This window comes from Dromaius novaehollandiae, chromosome 24 (genome assembly GCF_036370855.1).
Source record: "Dromaius novaehollandiae isolate bDroNov1 chromosome 24, bDroNov1.hap1, whole genome shotgun sequence".
Taxonomy (NCBI): domain Eukaryota; kingdom Metazoa; phylum Chordata; class Aves; order Casuariiformes; family Dromaiidae; genus Dromaius; species Dromaius novaehollandiae.
This window is the reverse complement of record NC_088121.1, coordinates 5,255,493-5,278,655: the sequence shown is the minus strand read 5'-3', so window position 1 is coordinate 5,278,655 and position 23,163 is coordinate 5,255,493. Positions and strand designations below refer to the sequence as shown.

The following is a 23,163-nucleotide window of genomic DNA, read 5'->3' as shown; positions in this document are numbered from 1 at the left end:
GATAGTAAGCAATGACCCATAACCTTCATGAAAGATCTTACAGTTTTATTTTAAGCAAGTCAGTTTTTAAGTATAACTGCTTTTTTCCATAAGATGAAATTCTTCTGTCATTTAGAGTTGCACTGGAGTTTTAAGAGTTTTGTTATATTTACTCGTTTATACAAAAATGGGTAACTCGCTAGATCTGGGCATACTAAGCAGCTTTGTTTCCAGTAAAGCTGGCAAGTTTATAGAAGAAATACTATAGTATGTTTTAAATACAGAAGTCTCTTCTGGTTATTACCTGAAATAAATACTGTTCTTTTCTACTTGAGTTGGGCTGTTTTTAGTTTTTTGTGGATTATTCAAATGTGTGTGTCTGTGTGTCTCTGTTTATACAGACGCATGCATGTATATCTCTGCATATATGTATATTTGGGGGGAGTGTACATATATATGTACATACACACACATGCATATATATATAAAATCTTTGTTTGGCATATTGAGGGATGTTAAGCTTGCTTTATGGTCCTCTATGGCCTGGGTCACCGCCAGATAAAAGTAGGGATCCAGCAGCACGCGCAGACTGCAGTCCTATTGCTGGCATTCAGCATAGTCGATGCCAGCCACACTGAGTTGAGGGGAACGGCTGACACACACCCCCTTGGCAGTTCATTTGGAAGTGAATAATTGGAGAACATTATTTGGTTCTCAAAACAATAGCAGGAAAAGGGAATGAAAGTGCAAAGAAGTATGTGCTCCAAGTCTGCTTCTAGCTGACAATAACTAGCTCTGAGGATGAACTTCTTGTCAGTATGTTGGAGGGGATTAACTTATCTCCAAAATGCCATTTTAGGAGTGCAAAGCTCTCTTCCTTTGTGATACCATTTCTGTGGAGTGATGTTTGGCTACCTTGCAAGGTGTTAACGCGTAACACCTTCCATTTAAAGATCCAAATGGGGTTATAACCTCAAAGTTTGCAAGCACTTCTCTGCTTGGTGGGTGAGTAGTTGAGGTCTCTACAAAAGATGATGAACGAATCCAGCGTTCTCATTCTGCTGGGAAAGTCTTCTGCTGCAGCTGGGTCCAGGTTCGGAATGAGACCGATCGTCTTTGAGCTAGTGCTGTATCAACTCTTGAGTGACAGGAGATGGCTATGGCTTTTTTGACATTTTTGACCTAGTGTATTTTGGGCACTGAAGTATTGCAAGATTTTTTGGGGACATCCGGAAAGGAGAAATTGAGGGAAGATTTATGATGACACTACATAAAACGAAGAGCTGATAGGTAACTTTTATTCTGTATTAGTTCCATATTAGTTTCATAAAAGTTTGTGGGGGGGGGGGCAAGTTGTGAGGAGGGGAGAGAAGACAGGAATGCATTCATTTTCTTTAAGATAATTCAAAAATCCCTGAGTTTTTGCCTTAGAAGTTCATCTGATTGAAGTACAATGAAATTCAGTGCTAACCTACATTCTTCTGAGTCAAAAATTACCGTTAAATTCCCTAAGAGAGTGCCCTAGGCTCTGAAAGCTAATACAGCCTTTTAGTGCTATTTGTTGCGGCGTTATTTCTAATGCGTCTTTGCCTGGTTCTCAGTTACCAGAATTATTCTTTGTCCATCGTACATGCTGCAGAGTTCTTGCCTTGTGACCGCAACAGCGGGTTTCACCAGAACGTTCACCAGTCTTCATGCAATGGTGTTATAGCAAGTATAGTACAGTTCTTCTCGTGATCTGAAAATGTAGTGCTTTAAGACAGTCCAGCAGAGGTAAGCTGAATCATCCAGACTAGAAGACAATATTCAGCAGCTAATATAAATTAACATGCTGATAAGTACCATAGTGCTCAGCGTGCCAGAAAGGCTTGGGCCTTGGTAGCTGGATCCTGACGATCTGGCTGTGTGTGTCTCCCCACAATGCACAGGACGTAGCTGTGTAGATTGCAGTGAGTCCTATTTTAAGAGTAAGGCTAAAAATCTTTGGTTTTACAAAGAAAGGCCCACGCTTACAATTGTTTTAAGGTTTGAGCAAACTGTTGACTTTTATACATAGCTATGTGGATATACGTGTGTAGGTTGAGATTTACAGATACGTTTATGGGACTTGCATGCTTTCCTCCTCTCCTTATATAGGAAGTAACTGTTTACAGACAACCTGTCCATGTTGTGTAACATTTTTGCTTTTGTTTGTAAATGGTTTTGCCATAAACTTTGTAGAAACTGTGGTAGAGGTTTAGAACAACGTAACAGTGTTCTCACCAAAGCAGACTTGCTGTGAGGGTTGCATTTCTTGCATGGTCTTCGGGAGAGGCACACCCCTGAAGGCACAGGAGTGTTTATCTGCATATGCATCTGTGAGTGTAAAAGCTGGAAATTCAGAAGAAAAGGAGTGTGTGATATATGTGAGATGTTTTGCATCTCTGAGAGTTATTTGTACACAAGACTGAAATGATTTCCAGCATATTGAAGTGTTTTCATGACTTCCAAAAGCAGTTTCATCTGTTAAACTTGTGGAGAAAGGAGGCATAAGAGGAATTTTTACTGCAAACAATCACAGAATGTCAAGAGTGAGGCATTGTGAAAAAAACCCTACACTGTTTTGTCAATAAATTATTCTTTCTCCTGCACAGAGCACAGAAATAGGACTTTACCCTGGAAGCAGCAATATTTGATACCCCAAGCAGCTTATTCCCAGCTCAGCTCACACTTCACTGAATACACTGATCGATTATCCGTGGCTTAACCAAGCCTTCTCATTTCCTGCCTTCCATTACTGCGCTCAATCAAGCCGACGGGTCTTTGTGGCCTGCCTTGCGCTCTGAGATAAGCCATCAAGGCATGTTTCTATTAGAAAAGCTCTTGTAGATGGAATAGTCATTAGATAACACTAACAGGTTTAAAGGTTGCAGTCTTTGTGTTGGCGCAGGGTAAGAGGACGGGAGCCAAAAGGGCTGCCTTCTTGGGCTGACGTATTTGAGGGGCAGGGAGGATTAAACAGCCTATTGCTATATTTAATGGTCTTACTTAACATTTTTATTTCTTGCTGCATATTGATAGCTCTCACTTTTGACAATACTATTGAGTCTGTGAGAATTAATTTAGATATCTGTTAATATGCATAATCAAGCTGCAAAAATAGCATACTTTAGTAATGACCTCTGTGTTTTTGAGCTGGATTTTCTTGGCTTACAAACAGTTGTTCTTATTCGGTCAGAGAACAGCTTAGAAAAAGGTATCCTGAGACCTGGGAAGAAAAAAGATCCTTGCTATATCTTATTAGATCCTGATTTCATCACTGTTATATTCTCCTCCCCTCTATGCACCTTTTTTTTCAGGTCATGTAGTAAGACTGTTCTTAATTTCCCCCCCACCCTTGGAAAATAAATAAATACTAAACTCGATACTTCCACAGCAGAAGGAGAAATATGGGTCGCCATTCAGCATGGGGCAAGGGGGAGCAATCAGCGGAGCAAGTAAAATCTACCACCCTTTTACTGGAGGCAGGTTAATTCTGTCTTTTGGAGAGTAATTAGAACTGTTTGAAACAAAGAATAATTATTTTTTCAGGGACAAACTGCCCCAGAGGAGTGGGTTAATTTGTAATTGTTAATAACAAAATATAATGTCCATTTGAAAACTGGCTTTGTGGGGGTAGAGCTTCTGTGTTGCAATGTATAAAGCGTTTATTTTGAACAGTGGAAAGACTGTTTAAATATTTAACATACTATTAATATAGCACAAAGAAATCTGTTAGCCTAGAATTAATCACCTGACTTTATTTTCTGAGAGAAAAATTTCATTGTGAAAATGTATTTGCAAGTAAAAGACTTCCTTTTCCTTTTTCTGTTTTTCTGTTTTTCTTTGAAATAGCTACTGCTCACTGACTCCAGTGTGCCCATCTGTCATCTCCAGCATTTGTTATATTGCTTCCAAAGCTAGTTGTGATTTAACAGGCTATCTAAATAGGGCAAGTAATGAAGGATACTGCTTAAATCCCTCTGAGAGACTCTGCAGGACATCTGTGACTGTTTGCACAATTTAGTTATAATCCTGGGAAGAGAATGTAAAATCTCTCAAGATGCAAATTGTAATACGCAGTAACTTTTTTTTATTTTTAAGATTGTAAGAGGGTCTGCAGCACTTCCCCCTCCACCCTCCTTTTTCTTCTTTTGAGGGGCTCCTGTTTTGATGGGTTGATGCGGTGTTTGTGAACTGGAATGCTTTAATATGGTTATTAGATTTGATCTAATTCTTGTTGGGTGTCTAGAACTGATTCATGGTTTAAAAAGAAAAACGCCGCCACCACCACCAGACAAGTGCTTTAGAGTATTGCAGCACTAAACAGTGTTTTCTTTAAACAGGAGAACAGAGTTTTGTAGCACGGGGAATCTTTTTGAGCCAGCAGAAAGATACTTCAAAGTACTTGCCATTTCTGTGATTCCTGAAAGTCTGCATTTGACATGAGGCAATTTGCAGCTTTCAGACGGAAAGGTGTGAAAAATGTAACCCTTCATTAACTAGGGGACACCTTGTTCTTTTGTGTGCATGTGGTTTTATTACTTTTTTTTTTAAAGTGGCGTCTTGACACCTCAGAGTATAGTCTACTCTGTAAATGACACACACATTTAGAAAGTTGGCTGACAAAATAGCATGTCTGGGAATTTCTGTGCAGAGGAGGGTGAAAATGTGAAGAACAAGATTCTGACAGACACCGTATTTTTTAGGAAGATTGAAATTTCAGGTTAAAAACAACCCGAAGTAATGCCTATTGGAGAATAGGTGCAGAAAATGCTTTTCAATATGAAGCTTTTAAATTAATTGGACAGAAAGCAGCAATCATGGTAATGAGGTTTTTAGAACGATTGTGTTTAATAAAAAACCAACAACTGATATCAGCAGAGCACAAATTGCAACAGATTAGTATGGCAGCATATTTTCAGTTGCATCATTTGTCTAGAGACTCGCATGTAGCTAGTTACTGGCACAGCGTGGTTGTAAAGGGCAGCGTTCTTGTTGCTGTGTTCCTTACGTATAGAGGCGTGAAGTTGTCATGTATGTGCACTGTATGATTCGAATGGTGAAGAGCAGCAAGCCAGCATCGTGGAGTATTTGCTGCCTTCCACTTTGAAAGAAGATGTGTGATTAGTCTGACTGATGGTTTATAAGATGCCTGTGTTTGATTTGGCCATGTCCATCTTTTCCTGTTTTTAGGGTTCATTTACAATGCCTATTGTACAAGTTTATTTTTAGAAGTTAAAAGCATAGGAAGTTGGTATATACTGTGGCTGCTGTCTTCAAATCTATGTTGATATATACCATTTGGAGCAATAGGCCGTTATTTTCATTATTCATCGCAGTTCTACCTTCATCTGCTTTGTCCTTAGTTTTTAAAAATTCATTGTGCTCCAGAGACAAAATAATGTAAGAAAAGCCACTTTTCTGCAGTACAGAACCTTTGCGATTTCTTTTTCTTTGTAATCTTCCCCTCTGACAAGGCCTCACAACTAAATGTTCAACCTAAAGGAAGTCAATACCATTCCTGAAATCCGTTGGCAGGTTGCAGTGTAGGGCAATTCATCATTTCCCTGGGAAGTTCTTAGATTCAGCCGGCCTCCTGAAATTCAGTCTCATTCCCTGCGTCCTTCCTGATTGTGAATCTGATTTGGGGAGAAGGTGGTGATGTTCTCTAACACTGAGCAGAGGAGCTGCTGGGAGGAAGTACAGTGAAGGGAACCACTGAGGCATTATGTGAGTCGGAGACCAAAGTTTCAAAATGGGAAATGAGCATGTCCCTATCAAATTAAAATGCTTGAACCAGCAAAAAGTCAGTCTAAGTTTAGATGCCATATCTTCCTGAAGGATAGGAGTTTTGAATGTCGAGGTGATAAAATACTGCAGAACAGCAAAAAAATTGACCCTTTCAGACCAATTTAATGCATTAATATTCCTAATAAGTTCTCCGTGCAAGCCCCTGTTATTCCCCTTCTCATATATATATACACACACATATATATATATACACACACACACACACACACACACACACACACACACACACACACATATATAGGTATATGCGCACGTGTGTGTGTAACTTAGGCATTAAAAGTGAGGGGCTGCTTGCAGAGAAGTTTGCAGGAGCACTGATATGTAGCAATAAGCAGAAACTTCTTTCTGTGTTGACTGAATGACATACTGGGAGGGTCTTTTGGGAGGAGGGCAGAGAATGAGATGGTCTGTTAGGGCAGCAAGTGAAAAACGTCCCTTCCACCCACCCACTTCCATTTGGGTGCATCAAAATACTTTATTAGTGTTGATAGCCTCATCCTAGTGCTGCTGAAAGCCATGTGCTGTTCTTATGATATGGTAAGAAACTGAGGCAGCGAATTTGAAGTGATTGCATCGCCACCATCTCCTTTGCAGTCTTGGCCCGCCCAATTCAGACTACAGCTCTGACCTCCCGACTTCCAGCTCTAAATTTGAATGCTGAGACAATGAAAATTTGTGGCAGTTCTGATCCTTCCCTTCCTGCCTCCCTTTTTGGTGTGATAGGGTCTCAACACAGGCACATGTGAGTGATACAGCTTCACACAGCACTGTTGCTCTTCCAGGTGTTTTGCTGCAAAAGAGTCCTCTTGTAGCTGCTATAATGCCAGGTTCGAGTCTGAGGCCATTCATTCTTCATTTGCTACCTTTGTCCCCTCCATGACTAGCTCTTTTGTGCACCAAGAAATGATGTCTTGGATTTATTTATTTAATTTGATTTCTTCCTTTTCTTTGCTCAAAACTCTCCTGTTGGTGGGTGGTGGTTGTTCAGACTTTTGATGACTCGGTTTGTAACGAAGCACTTGTAGGCACCGTCCCTCCCAGTGCACAGCACGCATTTCTAGTCCTCCTTTTTTTCCACCCTCCCTTCTGTAGATGTCACTTGCCATTCAAAAGCAACATCATCAACAAAATTAAGTACCATATTTTGTAGTCTTCCTCCTTCATGGTCACCTATACGTATGCACCTAGGCCCCCTTGGCAGCGCTCCGCAGAGCGTCGTGCCATGCGAAGGACCGCAGGCTCGGTGGGACAAACCCAGGGAACTGCAGACTGCATTAGCGCTTGTGATGTTTGTTGTAAACATTCCATACGTACCATTAGGAGTGCATGGTTTCAATGCCACCAAAAATGCTTCTCGGTGCTCACAGGGCTTTGTCACGCGAGGAGAGCGCTTCCCCTCTCAGCTAAGAACTGCAAAGAGAGTTGGTGGAGAAATGCTAGTGTTGGGTTAACGTTACCCACCAGTGCTGCGTGCGGCTCGTTAGCACGGAGAGAAGTGAACTCTTGGTGAGACAGCAACAAAACATTTAGACCCACAATTATTTTTTCTGTTTTCAGAGAGATGATTCATACAAACTGCCAGGCACACAACTTTGTTTCAGAGTAACAGTCTGCAGCCACCTTTTTTGGTACAACGGGCAGCAGAAATCCTTGTTGCCTCTCAGACTTTGTTGCCTGTTTTTTTTTTTTTTTTTTTTTAATGCATTAGACAAGTTTATCTTTTTTTCCAAAGCTTAAATCCGGATTCCTCCTATACAACACAGATATGTTTAGTATGTTCTTGAATGTTTTTGTGAGCATTCAGCACATAAAGAACATGTGGTCGTGCTGGATTAGTTAAACCTTTTTCTGGCACAATGCTGCCACTAGCAGTTTTCTTGCGGTATTACACGTGTTTTTAATCAAAGACTTCAAGAAATGCATTTAATGGAAAGATTTGCATGTTTTTTATTAGACAGAAATGGGAGGCACTGCTGTAACAATTAGGCTGATGTGGACAGGAGAGATGGTAAGAACTTTCTGGTCTGATAACATTTAAGTTTTAATGGTAAACGTTGTAAGGGCAATGTTAGAAGTGGCTAGAGAACCGTAGTGCAGAAACCCAGCAGTGCCTGCGGCTGCCTCATCCCTGAAGAATGCTGATTTCCCTTCCGGCCTTCCTCCTCCCTCTGCTGCTTCAAGTGTTTCGGGGTAGTGGAAAGAATTGACTACCAAGGGTTTCGAAGAGGCTCTGTGTAATAACCTAATCTAAAAAATCTCCTTTAAAGTGGTATATATGCTTCAGTCCCTTTCTCAGGAAGGACAAGGGGTAGCTGGACTCTCAAATGTAGAAGCAGTGCTTCAGGAAGATACAGTTTTGTGTAAATCTCACTTTTGCCTTTATACAAGGTACATAAGCAATCAAGGCCTATAATTATTGAGATTAAACATCCCATCCCTTTGTGTAAAAGAGTGTAATAAGGAACCTTTAGCATTATGTCTGAAACCATCTGTCCTCAGGGAAAAATCTGGGATCTGTTGGTTTACTACTGCTAAACTGTTGCATTGAATTTATGCTTCTATTGGTATTTTTTTTTCTTCTTTTATCTGGCCAAAATTGTGTTTTGTTTGTAGAAATTAGATGACTAAGAGGATGTCATACGAGGCTAATACTTCCAAACCTTTGCTGATCCCTGCCCTTCTTTTCTTGGTAAAGGTTTTTGTGAATGAATATGTTAGTATTTGCTGGTCAGATGTAGAGATACAACTGCATGAAAATGCAGAGTAGGTTCTGGTTGTCTTTGTTTCGTTTGAAAGTCATCCTGCCATTAGCACATTGCCTTTTTTATTGTCATGGAAATATCACCTCCCTTTTGGGTCTCACCTCAGGTTTTCTTCAGTGTGAAAAAGAATTCTGTACATTAGAAGACTGTGTCAGCTGTGGTCTGATTTCCTTTTTAGTAATGCCTTTAGACCTTCTTTTTCAGAGTAAACGGGACCATCTCCTTATGAATGTCAAATGGTACTATCGCCAGTCTGAAGTCCCAGATTCAGTCTATCAGCATTTGGTTCAGGACAGACACAATGAGAATGGTAAGTTAGGCTCTGTAGAGTAAGGCCTTCTTTACTTGTACTCTGAAGTTTTAGCAGTCCAGAAACAAGAACACTTTTGTATAGAGATGTCAAGCAAGGACTGTTTACGAGAACAATATTTTGGAAGATGGGCAGTGGGTTTTCTTACATCTTGCTTGTTTTAACTGGTGTATGTCCTGTAACCATAGCTATAATCAGATGCATTGCAGGTATGATTTAAATACTGTGGCTTATTATACCAATGTCTTAGAGAGAAAATAACATTGGAGCCTTTGTAGGCCTTTTGGACAGTGTGCTAATATTTAACCCTTTGAAGACCAAGTTGTCTAAATTGTGAATCTCTTCTAATTTTTTTCATGATTTTTGACATACTATCATGAGGAATCCATTTTTACAGGAGAGTCTTTTAGCTGTGCTTTGCACATGTGAATACTCACTGCGATTAATATTGCAGTAAGTGATGTAATTTAAGCACCCTTATCTGAATTTCTCCCTTTCCCTTTGCAAGAACTAGTGTGGTCTTGGCTTTAAGAGTAGTAGGGAAAGAAACTCTGGTAAATATTTCAGTATGATTTGTCTCTTGCCCTAGGGGAGCCATGCTATTTGCTGCTACTCTTACTTACCCAGGAATTTCTTTGAGGCAACTGTTAAAATTCTGCAGGTGCTCAGAGGTGAACTGTGGTGACAAACGCTGCTGCTTTTGGAACACAGCAACTTTTTGGTGCATGATAGTAAAGCTGTGCATACTTGCATGTTTTGGGGGACATTAAGAACAATTTTGCTTGTGCTTTTACCATAAGCTGCACAAATATAATGTTTCACTCGCTAGTTTTTTGGAAACTTCTAACAATGGGATTATAGGCACAGTGTCAAAAAGTGAGCGTTTTTGACAACGTGGCAGCTTTCTAATCTGATGCTATTGTCCACGTGGAAAAAATATTTTGTATTCTGTAACAGGTTTTTAAAGAAGTAACGGAAGAAGTTGTCTTCCAGGTTTTTTACTTAACTTTACTTTTGTTTAAACATGAATATCAATACTTATCTCAAAATCAGAGGACTGAGCAGTTACCACTGTCAAGATTTTGTTAAAAGATTGCAATTAAATATGCCAAATTAAACAACAAAAAACATACAAAAAAAACACCAGGAAACTAAAAGTCAGCAATATATTGATTTACTCAATTCCTTTCAGATGGGAAGGGACTTCTAGTGGTCAATGTTGTCAGGAGAGCTGAGGCTTTTTAAAAAAAAAAAAAAATCCTCTGTATGAGATAGTCCTGGAAGAAATTAGTATTTCTGGCAAAAAAAGTGTAAACTTACCTGGCAGAACTCTAGCATGTACACTAGCATGCCACAGATGGCACAGCGGTCATTAAAAATGGCAGGGAGAGGTAAAAGAACGTCCTTGTGGATAGATGTGTCATCAGTTGTACCTCTGTAAAAGCTTTCTTTTCAGCACAGTTCTTCAGATGTAGCAAAGGAGAATTCGTGTTGGTATTATTGTGTAAAATGGAGGTCATGTTATTACTATACCTTACAGGCAATGTAAATACATCACTAATATTTTAAGTGCTCAGATGTTATTGCATCCTGTGCCACAGAAAGCACTATTTAATAATGTTCAATATTAGTGTTTGTGTAGTGTTAACATTGGGAAATGTATATCTAAGAAACATCCTCAGACTTTGACCTGTAAAATACCTGCAAAATAGCAAAGGTAGATGCTTTCAGACTGCAGCTAATGTGTTGGTGGGAATTTTTTTTGTTTTGCTTTCTGACAGACTCTGGACGAGAGCTTGTTATTACAGACCCAGTTATCAAGAATCGAGAGCTCTTCATTTCAGATTATGTTGATACTTACCACGCTGCTGCCCTCAGGTAAGTTGCAGAGGATCTGATGCAGCATCTCTGAGATGGATGAGAAAAAAAAAAACTCAGAGAGAGGTGCTTTTTCTGTTTTTGTGTGGGGATCATTAGCATACTGCTCAGCTTGCTCATCTCAAACAGTAATTAATTTATGTTATCTGTTCTTGTTTAAAAAGGAGCTGTAATTCTCAAACCTCATTTTAATCTCAGTTAATCGATGTTGCTCAGAAGTTATTGTTTCCCATCATTGCCATTTTAGATTATTGCTAGTTCCTGCAAAAATACCATCCTTCCCTCCTCTGTGTTTGATTTCACCATTAACAAAAACGTTTCTCTGCAAAGTGACTGTTAGTATGCTGCCCTGATGAATTGCATTAAAGACTTTGCTCTGAGACACTTGTCATTGCTGAAGCTTAGCTGCAAGCACCATTAGAAACTTGCTGTACAAACAGGAGGTAATGGACCCCGTATTGTTCTCTGTGCTGTCTGCCCTCCCCTGGGGTGCTGATGCTCTCTTTACCCACTAAGTTTTTAACTTAAGCGGTAACCTTTGACCGGGTTGAGGGGAGACACCCTTACTTAAAAGTGTTTTCAAATAAAAAGAGTGAGGTATTATTTTTGAGCAGATTTTCAAAATGCCAAAGCATGCATGGGTATTGTCAAAATGTGAACTGAATAATCTCCCTGATAATAATGCTCAGATGGCATTTCACTAGAACCATCTGGAGATATTTTCTTTAAGAGTCACTTTGCTGAAGCCACTTACTTCAAGAAAAACTAGCTGCAAATCCTGTTGTAAGGATGGAGGGGGGGAAAAGTCTTTGTTTTACTTATTAGAGGGTTTTAGAGGGTTTTCGAATAAACTTGGAAGAGTCTGGTGGTGTACTGTAATCTCCTCATAAAATTGCACAGTGCCTTTTCTGAGTTTCTGATTCTAAACTGACATGTTTAGAAAGTAGATAACAAGCTAACAGGAGGTTGGCTGTCTTGATGGAACCAGTCTTGGAAATCTAGTTGTCAGCTTAAACACTGAGAGACTGAACCATGTGTATGGAATTTTCCCTGGCAGTATTATAACTCCTCTCTTCTGCGTCTTTGCTGTCCTCTTAAAGAAAACACAAAAATCAAACGTGCATATACCAAACAAACTGAAATATAACTTTCTCCTCTCTCCTTCCAAAAAGAGTCAAGGTAGCTGGAACACTAAACGGATCACTTTTTCCATCTGTTTTATCTGCCATTTTTGTTTGGCAATGCATGCCATAGGTGCTTTTCAGATCACTCTCTGGTTTCAGCTTGTTGGGGTACAGTTTTACTGTCTGTTGTGGGTTTTTCATGTTTTTGATAATTCTTACAGGATAATGTCTTGTAGGTAGTCTTTACAAATGCTGATAATTGGGAGAATATACTTTTTCAAGGTGAAGATTAGAATATATTCTTTTTGCTGATTCTTTTCTGATTAATTGTGGTTAATGCATGTTGGTAATTTTCAGTGTGCAGGACACAAGGGCAGTTGCCTGTGGTGTTCTTAAAGTTTGGTTGAGACCAGAGTAGGCAAGATGCATTGGGATATCTGAAAGGAGGGTTAACTTGGAATTCTAATTTATCATTAATTCAGATTATTACTATGCCCTTTACTAACAAATGGCTCTGGTCATATAGTGAGTTGATGACAAACTAGGAAACAAAACCAGTTATTGTAACTTCTAATCTTCTGCTCTAACCAGTGGAAAAAGTCAAATAAAGATACTTACAGATCCTTACAGAAGTGTGTAATAAATCATGGCCTTTTTACATATACGGTAGAGCTTTACAGTAGTAATATAAACTACTGCTTGTCTGAAATGCTATGAACAAGATGTATTGTTTTTGTCAACCTAGATAATACAAACTACTCTGGACAACATTTGTTAACAACTGTCGGATGAATTACTGAAAAGTAGCTAAATCTTTTTCCCCTCAGAATTATTCTAAAAAGAGAATTTCATGTGAAATATCAGAACAAATGCTTTTTTCTTTTTTTTAATGATGAAATAATGTTCATGCAACAAGGATAAAATGAACATTAGTGAACAAATTTATATTTCAGTATTTCTGTGTGTGGTCTCCATTAGGACCTTGTTGATATTCAATTACAATCCAGCATGACCTGCACAAAATGCAGCGTTGCTTTGCCTTTTGCCAGAAGGGCAATTGGCTGAGAATTAGACAACCGTAGGGATGTTTATGCAGCCTCAGCTTACAGGATAACCAGACTGATTTTTTCCTTGTGAGAACAGTCAGCGACTTCGCTCACCTTACTAGCCCTTCTAGTGTTTTTTCCTCACTTGTTGTAGTGGATGTCGTGTCTAAGAGATTTATGTTAGAAGGCAAAGTCATTCTTAGCTGTTGTTGAGTGATGAGACCTTTTGGAGTGCATTACCCAGAAAAGGTCAGGAAGGGAAGCAGGCCTAGCATCTTGGTCAACTTTCTGCTTTGTTTCTCCACTATGCCATGATTCTAAGCTCTGTTGAGAAGAGTAGGCAAACACATCCAGGTAAAATATTCTTCTTCATGGTGGACTGATGGAAATGGCACCTTTCATTCAATTTTATCCAAGAATGGCAAACCTTTTTTCCATATTAAATATGCCCAACAGCAGCTAGTTTATAATTGTAAATGCTATTCAGTAAATACAGTTGTAAAGAGATGCTGTCTGTATTAATAACAGAAAGCTTGACATACTGAAAAAGAACAAAATCTTGTGTTTTTTTTCTTCTTGCATCAGCTTTACATAAAAAGCCCTAACTTTTTGGCTGTCTGGCCATTTGTCTCTGCCCTATTCTGATCTATTTGGCTACTATAAACTGTTATGCATTGAATTTCAGAATGCTTATGAGCAGCTGTTGCACACTAACAGTTCAACCAACTGCTGAGGAAATCAGATACAACTTCTTGTAGTTAATCTTCATTCTCATCTTTAAGGATAATGACTTGATAAACTATATTAAAACAGAATAACAATATATAGTAGAATAAACCAGATAAATCTCATCTTCTCTTTTGGTTGGAGTGTTTTGTGCATCTAAAACACAGAATAGAAAGAAGAAACTTTTGTTTGCTGTTCCACATTTGGAATTTCCATTGTTAGGATTGCAGTCTTGCTAAAAATATACAGTGAGCACAACTTTTCTGGTGTGAAAGCATCAAAACAATCTTTGAGTGGTTAGAAAAACTTATCTGAAGTGTCAAATATGCTTGCTAACGTCATGAGGCTTCTGATTAAGAATGGTGTTTTCCTTACCTTTCTAAACAAAAAGTTGACTTTCCAAGTAATTAGAACAGTAGAATTTTCAAAGCTTCCTTAAAGACTTAGCTGTAAAAAGGACCATAAAAGTTTTGAAAATGAGATATTTTAAGGATTGTTTGTTAGCATATCTGCTTAATTTGAACTCCTCAGGAATGTATACTGACTGAAGGCAAATCAATAAATGTTTGCAGAATACCATCTGAGACCTTCACTGTAACTGCCTATTCTTCCATTGCCACTACAGGAAGGATCTATATGGATGTTTGTAAAAGGCTTGTGTTTGTGAAATTTTAGACATTTGTAAGAGCACAAGGATGCCATGTGGCTTTCACCCAAAATATGGTGGCATTTAATTAAAATAGCTGTTATCCAAGATAGAATTCTAATACCATTTTCCCTCTTTCTTTCAGAGGGAAGTGTAACATCTCCCATTTCTCTGACATATTTGCTGCTAGAGAGTTTAAAGCCCGAGTGGATTCATTTTTCTACATACTGGGCTATAATCCAGAGACGAGGTAAGTGGAGTGACTTTTAAATACAAGCTTTATCACAGATCTGAGCCTGTAGGAATGGGAAAACTGTCAAGGGGGAGAGAAGTTAAAATCAAGTATGATGCAGATAGAAAGGGGGGTGGGAGGGGATGCAAGGGAGCTTACATGTTCTGGCTGAGTATGTACAGAAGAAAAACTAACAGTAGGTGACAAACTTCTACAGTGAGTGAGGACATTCAGTTGCATTTCTGGGTAAATAACGTACTACATTAAAATAGGTTTTCAGAACTGTGTATTTTTCTTTTTTTCTTTTTTTTAAAGGTTGCAGATATTAGAAGGAATTCTTAACTGCCACATTGGTTAAATGCACACTCCTTAAAATACTTTTTACACACATCATACATATCTTCTAGTAAGCAATGTTGAAATTTTATTGACACAGACTTTCTGTATAATTTCTTAGAAGTGTGTGTGAGTTCATGCTTTCATGTGTAAATGCCTGTACAGGCTCTTCTATCAACAGTTCTTACTTTATGCTTCATTGGCTAGAGCAAAGTAGATGCACAGAAATAACTTTGAAATGAATGCATATTTGAAGAAGGTATTTTCAACATGGTCTTTCATTTCATAGAGTTCTTTTAATATGCTGGAGGGTTGTCCAGCCACTTTTGATCAGCTGTGTTTGCAAAGCAAAGCTGATGCTAGACTGTACTTTCATTATTTCAGAAGTCCAAACGCTAACTTTTATTTTGTCATCTGGATAGTTTTGAAAACACAAAGAATGCTTTGCAAATTCTAGCTATGTTTCTTGCTAAGGCTTGAAGAGTTTGCTGTCTAGGGGCCTATTTCTATGAGCACTAGTAAATAGTAAAAGATTAATAACTCATAACAGTGCTCAGCAAGGACTGTGCCTCTGAAAGTTGTGTTGTGTCTTTCAATACAGAAAACATAATTAGCTTGTGAAACTTGATTTCTAAAGATACTGTTGAGAATGAGCACAATTTTAAGCGGGGATTAGATAGGCATATAACAAATAAATATATCCATTGTTGCACTGTAGATAAACAGGTTTTAATACAGATACAAATCTTCCTGCTTCAGGGCACAGCCAACCACTAACTGCTTGCAGTTAGGAGGAAACTCCCTGTGTGAGCAGATTACTATGTAATTGCTTATTTATGAGGTTTCCTGTACCTTACTCTGAAGTGTCTTAAACTGCCATATGTCTGAGACAGGCTATCAACTAGGTAGAGCTCCCTTAATCAATTCAGTCCAACACTTCTGTGTTCGTAGCAAGTGTTGTCAGTGTAAGACCATACGAGGTGCTTTTGCTAGCGTACAGTGCTGAGCTGTGGGGAAAAGGCATGAAATTTGATGATATTTTTGAAACACATATTAAAACATTTTTGTAACATTTGTGTTTTGTTGAAGCAGTCTGATAAAGTGAGGCATGTATCAAGTTTGTCATGATACACTTTGCTGGCATTCAGCATCCTACATGACCCATATTTAACTTTGTCACTTTTCTTTAATGCGCTTTAATTTTGAGGGAGTGAGTGTTAAATAAACTATTTGTATTAGTGTTCAAGTTCTGTGTTTAATGGATGACTTGCGAAATTCCATTTGTGTGGGTCAAAGTTATCAGTACAGTTTTAAGCCCATTTTCTGCATAGAAGTAGTTAATTCTTCTGGCTATTAGAAAATCGCTGAACCTGAAAAGATCAATGAAATGAGAAAGCGAAGCACTTAAAGTGGTCAGCTAATTACTCAGAACAACTAGCTTTCAAAATGTGTGTTTCTCTTCATTTTCTTCATATTTTTTAAATGCTAGCTCTTCAGTCTGTGCTTTTTGTGTTGAGCAGGGGAGATTTAGAAAAAGAAGCTGAGTTTAGACTGCTTGACTAAGTTGGTTTTGTATGGTTGGTACTGCATTACGATGCACACTTTGGCCACCTAATTCCAGATCTATTTGGCTTGCAGTGAAAGTATTGTTAAAAAAGAAAAAAAAGAAAAAAAAGAAAAAACATTCCAAGATGAACTGTTAGCAATCTGTCAGTAAAAACAAAATTTAGTCTTGAGCTTGATTATGTTTTTCTAGTGTAGTGTTTTGTTTCATATGGAAAGGGTGGAGAATGTTAGCAGTAGCTTGAAGTAATAGTATGTTGGAGATGAGGCTCTAAATGCTACCGTGTGTAATGTGGGATAGGATACATTCTTAGACCAAACGCTCTTGAGCTGTGGCTTGCATCCAGAAAGATATATTTTTGTTGATGAGCGTTGATTTGTGTTCAGTATAAGATACCCATACTGAATTGATAGTTGTATATTTGTCTTAGCTTGCTCCATTGCTGAAGAAAAGTCTCTTTTTTTTTTTTTTTTTTTTCCCCAGGATTCTTAAATGCAGCTCACTGTGTTGGGAATCTTTTTTAAGTTTTCATGTCTTCTATTTACCTAACAACAACAAAAAAGAAATGCAACACCTTCCCCCCCCCCAAAACAAACAAACAAACAAACTGGTGTGTGGTGGATGTGTAATGACAGAAGCCCTTTTGTTCCTGAGGCACAGAGCTGAAGGAAGACATGCTTTGTCCTTTATTTTATATGAAAGCTTGCTTGACTACAGGTTTAGCCAGGGAAATATCAACCATGGTCCTGTTGTTGATCGTTCTGAGGTCTCAAAGTAGTAGAGCTTTTTAATTTTTTTCTTTACAGAGCATATCAAGTTTGTTTTATTCTACAAATTTTGGTAAATGATTCCATGATATACGTCAGGAATTTGCACATCACTGAGAAAATTCTGATGGTGGAATGAAAGCTTAATCTTAAAGCTAGATGCTGAGGTTTTATCACCTTGAATTGAGTGTTAATCAAGCTAGAAAGTAGAGCTGAAATACATTCCTTGCTTCCAAGAGTGTGGAATATATCCACTAAACTTACAGCCAGAGTACTTCAAAATAATCAAATAAAGTCTTTGCAAAGTGAGGGATATATTGGCAAGAGGACCTGAGTGAGAGAGATCCTATACATTTTTATATATATATATATTTTTTTCTTCCTTCTCATGCCCAGTGGATTCTCAGGTGTCTGTTAAGGGAGAGTTTTGCATCTCTCTTCGGAGAAAGGACTGCTCTGACAATGGCATCCCACTAAAACCTTTGGGTTCCACAAATGGCAGGATGAGACCCTTGCTTTATCAGAGACAGAGTGGTTTCCTAGTATTCTAATAATTATATTTCATAACTGAAATTTATATTTTAAGTATTGTTTTGTAGCTGTATTCAGTTTGAGAAAATACTCATCCTGCCTTCTTGTGTAGTATACTTGGGAAACAATTTTGGAAGTTGCTGAGCAGCCTCACCTCACGTCAGTAGGTATTGCCAAGGTGCTGAAGTGCCTTGCAGTGATGTTAGCGGATTGCTTAAAAATGGATTGGGGGGCGGAAAAAAAAATACACACCAAACTGGATTTAGAGAAATGGATGGATGTTTAACTTCCTTGGATTCTGCTTGCTGTTTGATACCACACTTACTAAAATCAGTTGGAGCACATTACTTCTGTGTGTCCATGTCTCAGTTTATCTCTGAAATAGAGCGTAGCATAAAAGCTGAGAACTTTTTTTCACATTCATCTTAGTGACTCTGCTGAACAGTTGAGAGGGCAGGAGGGGGTGTGTGGGGGTGGGTTTTTTTGGTTTTTTTTTTCCTCTTAATTTATGGGATTTCTTTACCATTTCAGAAGCTGAAACTTCTACTTTACTGATGGGCTTACCAGCCTGGATGTAACTTAACAGAAATGACCAAAAAAAAAAAAAAAAAGTGCATGTGTGTGGTGGTGGGGATACTGAAATGCATTTTGAAATGAGTTCAGCTGAAATGAAGACTAGATACTTCTGTGCTTGTAAGTGTTTTTACTTGAAAGCAGTCAGTTGGCAAAGGCTGTGCAACATGTTTGGAGTAGTTATCCTTTGCTAGTGTCATCTGGAAGAGTTTGGTCAGTCTTGTCCTGAATCTGTTGCCCTGCTCTCTTGCATTTGAGTTCAGTTGTAATTTTTATAACAGAAGTGTTAAGTATTTTTTTTTCTTTAAAGCAGTTTATCAAACTTCATTGTGTTCCTGGAACTTTTAAATAAACACATAGCCTGCTTAGTGTGTGTTGGTTTTTTTTCTTTTTCTTTTTTGAACATACAGGAACTTCTATCAGGTTTTTTTCTTTGTTGACAGATCCTAAGTGTGAACCAAGTGTCTCCTTCCTGTGTATTAGGGAATGGCTCCTTTAGATAAATGAGTTTTAGTCGCATCAGATGTTTTCAGCAGAACCTGGGCACCTGTTTTCACATTATTACTGCAGGTCCAGTGAGGGAACCAGACTTTGAGAGTTCCCAAAAGGGTGTGAGGATGGGTTGGACCATGAGGAAGCTTAAGATACGGTGGTATGTGAAGGTATATAAAATTTTCTCACAGGACTGTTCTATGAGAGATAAAACAATAAAATTGGCATTTAAACACACTTTCATTGTTTGTTTGAGCTAATACAATTGAAGAAGGTTTAGAGGTCTTGTGTAGAAAAATCACCTGCACGTGCACACCTATTTCCAGTTTTGTAAACTATTGGTGCAGATGGTGGTCTTGGAAGAAATGTCGTAGCATTGTGTAATAAATGCAAGTTACATAAACAATTCAGTTAAAATTATATATAAATTTATTCAGGAAATAATCCTGAGTGAATTAAAGATATAGTAAAGTTCCTATTAATGGCAGTGGAGAAGAGCAACAGTAGATGTGGTATTGAGTCCAGTGTTTTAAATCTGAAGTCTGCTTTCTTGCAGGATGAGCTCAGTCCCATGTCTGTCTAGTACAGGCTAACAGTGTGGTGTGTGTGGTGGAAAGTATTAGTATTATGGTAAGACCTTAATAAAGCTGCTTCTTGGCTCCATGCGTGTGTTAAATTTAAACATCTTTGCTCCCTTGCTTAGGGAAGCTGCCTGTTTCTGTTCCCCCTCTGCGCGGCTGCGTTGCTGTCCGTGTGACGGCTGCTGGGCTGCCTTCGCGGGGTGCTGCCCTTGGGGGGGCTCGGGGAGACGTGGAGCAGGTGAACGGCTTCGCTGCGGGTGGCAGGAGCTGCGTTTACATGTGGGGCTCCAGTCCTGGGTCTGTGATGGACCTTGTGTTGTGGCTGGTTTACTTTGTGTCTGTCTTTTCAACTACAAAATTTGGAAGATATTTAATCCTTCTCTGACTTAGCAGTAAATTCAAGCACCTCAACTGCTCTGAAGCGGAGGCAGGTTTTCTAATGAAAGCATTTTATGCTGTAGGAGGAGAGGATGTTACCCTCGTATAGGTAGGCAGCTAAGGATGTTGCTCTGAATTGTATTGGTAACAAAAACAGCAAAAGATGAGCTATGGTGAAGGAAGGTACAACAGCGAGCCGAGTCCAGCTCAGCCGGGCTTTGCCCTGTGGTCTCACTCAGGTGCTTGGGAACGGCAGCGGCGTTGCTGCTGAAAATTGATCTTCTCTTCTCCTTTAAACATTCCTATGTATTGAAATAGTGACGGATAAAATAAGTATTTTGAGAATCTGGTTGCCGCTTTATTTCCTGACAAGTAGATTGTGTATTAACATGCAAAGCTCCTGTCATTTGGATCTGTGAAAGCCTGTAAGTCTTAATTAAGCAAGATGTGTTTTGTTTTTTTTTTTTTTAAAAAACAGAAACTAGGTGGGGGGGGGGAGATTTTTTTGCTGTCCTTGTTGTTGCCTGTGTATTTTGCTTGGAGAAGATGTAGAAGAAACGCAGGAACGCAAATCTCTAGCGTTTGCATAGCTCTGCTCCCGCGCGTTGGCTGTATCAGATCCCCTAGCGAAGGCCCCACTTCCCTGCACACTAGCTTGGTATGCAGAAGCTGCAGAGTCTGTTCAGTGCGCTTTATTTACGGAAACAGCAGGGTTGAGATTGATTGCGTTGTAAGACAGTGTGTGGATGAGGGAGGGTCACAGCACATGCTCAGTCCTGTCAGTCCGAGGGCGAAGTTTCTGCGTTCTGCGTGCAGGCTTAGGTCATAGCACAAGCTCAGTGAAAGCTCTCTGAGGTCTCTCAGACTGCATGTGCCTCCATTTTGAGTTGGTAGAGTGGAAAAGGCAGAGTTTTAGCTGTTAAGTAGAGGGTTCAGGAATACATCTAAACCCACAAGAGCCTGTCATAGTCATGGATGATCCATTCAGCCCCTGCAGGTAGGCTACATCACTCTGGCCTCCCCTAAATAATAATGATTTTTGCTGTTGTTTGTGACTTCTGAAATGTTTCTGAAATCATTTCATTATTCTTGCATGTTCCTCAGAACCTTGTAATCACAGCAGCTTTGCTGCGCAGCTGTTCGTGCGGTGCATGAGGGCACTGAGCAGGGGATCTGCTGGCTCAGGGGTGCATGTAGCAAAATGTTGAAGCTGTGTGGGTTTATTTTTTATTTTTTTTCCCCCTCGTGGTGCAGTTTTAATTTCAGTTGTGCTGTCTGCATGCCAGCCTTATGGCAGGACTGTAGGGAGCTGCAGAGGCAGCCTGCAAGATGCAGCGTTACCGAAGTGGCTATTAGGAAATGTTTGGGCCTGCAACAGACTGTTTAGATAATGTTTCAGGAAGGTCGTAGATCAGCAGCCATTGGTTGCTCTGAGGGTGGGTGGTTCTCCTTTCGATTGAGGGCCTATTTGTGAGAGCAGTGATAGTTCTGATATTTCTTCAAGTATTAAAAAAAAAAAAAAATGTGGCAAGCACAGTTCTGCTTGTCACCATCACATGCAAGAAACACGTGTGCATCTAAAATGTAGTGGTGTTGCCTTATGCATTGAGAAGCTTGTTACATGATGGTCGTGTAAGCTATACTTGCATCTGTTTTACTGGGCTAGCAAAATACTTAAGCTTTTTAGACTGGATGTCTGAATAAAATAGAGGACTCTGGCTCTACAGTTTTGTGTAATGCTGGTCTGGTTGAGATCCATATGGGAACAGATAAAGCAATCAGTGACTTGTCACTGCTAAATACAAATTTGGGAGGACTTTGGAGTTTTAAATGAGTGGCCATAAACTTGATTTTGCAGTACATTTGTGTTCCCGGCAATGTTGGAGCTTGTGCAGAACGGAGGGAAACGTGGCTGCTGTTCTGACACGGACCTCTGCCTGGCTGCTCAGCTTGCAGACCTGATCTCAGCACCACAGAGCCTACTGCTGCAGGGGAATATTGCAGTCAGGGTAACTTGTCTGCCAGTTACTTAAGTGGATTGAGTGAAGGTGACAGGGTGGCTTGTGGTGCTCATAGTGACACCTGGAACTTTATAGCTGGCAGTTGACTTTTAGCCTTGCTCACGTGGGCATTCGTTCACCTTTGCAGTGTGCACCACTGGGGCTACCTTCCTTGCCACTCTCGTCAGAGCTGAGGAATGAATGATGGATAAGACCACTTAATTTTCACCCGTATTAGTACTGTGTCTGTATCTATAGGACATCTGAAATACTGTTCCCTTCTCCCATATCCTTTAATAGCTATAGAGCATAAGAATTGAGAACGTTTATGGCTGAAGCAAAATAATGCTGATGATTATAGAGCACAATTTGCTTAAACTTCAATGTGGCTGAATCACTCCATACTTGAAAGTGGTGTCTCTGTAGGCCCAGGCTTTAGAAATGTCCTTATTCCTAATAAAGGAGTTACTTGAATACAGGAATATGGCACAGCACTGCAAGAAAACAGGGCTGTGGCGCCTTGTGCTCTTACCATTTGTTTTATTACTTTACTTGTAAAAATATGCATTTGGGAGGGGGGAGGTCCCAAGCAGTATGCTTAGTGCTGTTCTTCAGTGGTAATGTGTATACACACTTAAAAAGGGGTTGAAGAAAAATACTTTTTTATTTGAAATGAAAATATGGTTATGCTTATTTTTTTGAAAGTATCAGGTTAACTTAAAATAGCACGGGGGTAGGGAATGGAAACACCTAGGTCATAACAACCCAAAAACTGTTTGTCAAACAAAAGTATTGCATTTGGCAAAACAAAAATACTGTTAGAGCAATATGCCAAATAAGGCATTCTTTGCGTAGTCACTTGCACATGAGAATTTGTGGATATGATGTGGTTCTTAGCTCCCAGAACTCCCTTTTGGAGGACAGCTCTGGTATCAGTGCTGTGGCAGTGCACAGTCAGGTTCTTCCTGCCCCAAGGAATGAGCAGACTTTTTTTTCCCTTTTGAACAATGAGAGAATATTGCTGATATTAAGTACTCCCCTCTAGTCCTCTGTGTGACACTGTAAATCTTCAGTGCTTGAGATCTCAATTTCTCCTTTCCCTCCCTCATACTTCAAGACAGATGTCTGTAACCAGTATTGCCAGCTCCGGGCAGTAAGTCTGCCAGCTGAGAATGAAGGCAGTGCCTGGGTGTAGATGTTACACTTTGGTAAAAAGCATATTTGGAAGTAGGAGCTTCTGAGGGCTGTATCTGCCTTAAGTTACTTGTGGCACCAGCAAGGTATTGAGTACGCTGGAAAAACCCTCCCTCCTCCTTCAGACTGCGAGGCATTCTTATCATACAGTTACTGCTAATGGTGAACTTCTAAGCTGCTTGGATGCCCAGAAGATTGGCTCCAGCTGAGAG

At 39.4% G+C, this 23,163-nt stretch overlaps 1 protein-coding gene across 6 annotated transcripts in view; it reads left to right on the top strand.

The window, feature by feature from the left end:
- Window positions 1-23,163, top strand: part of RERE (arginine-glutamic acid dipeptide repeats) — a 262,953-nt gene that overhangs the window by 122,937 nt on the left and 116,853 nt on the right. For 5 of the 6 annotated variants that reach the window (XM_064525537.1, XM_064525536.1, XM_064525532.1 and 2 more), the window contains exons 4-6: window positions 8,778-8,883; window positions 10,665-10,761; window positions 14,449-14,553. In XM_064525537.1, coding sequence (XP_064381607.1) covers window positions 8,778-8,883; window positions 10,665-10,761; window positions 14,449-14,553 — 308 coding nt within the window. Of the gene's footprint in view, window positions 1-8,777; window positions 8,884-10,664; window positions 10,762-14,448; window positions 14,554-20,548; window positions 20,755-23,163 lie in introns of those variants that run through there. The other variant, XM_026100597.2, reaches the window with a different exon arrangement.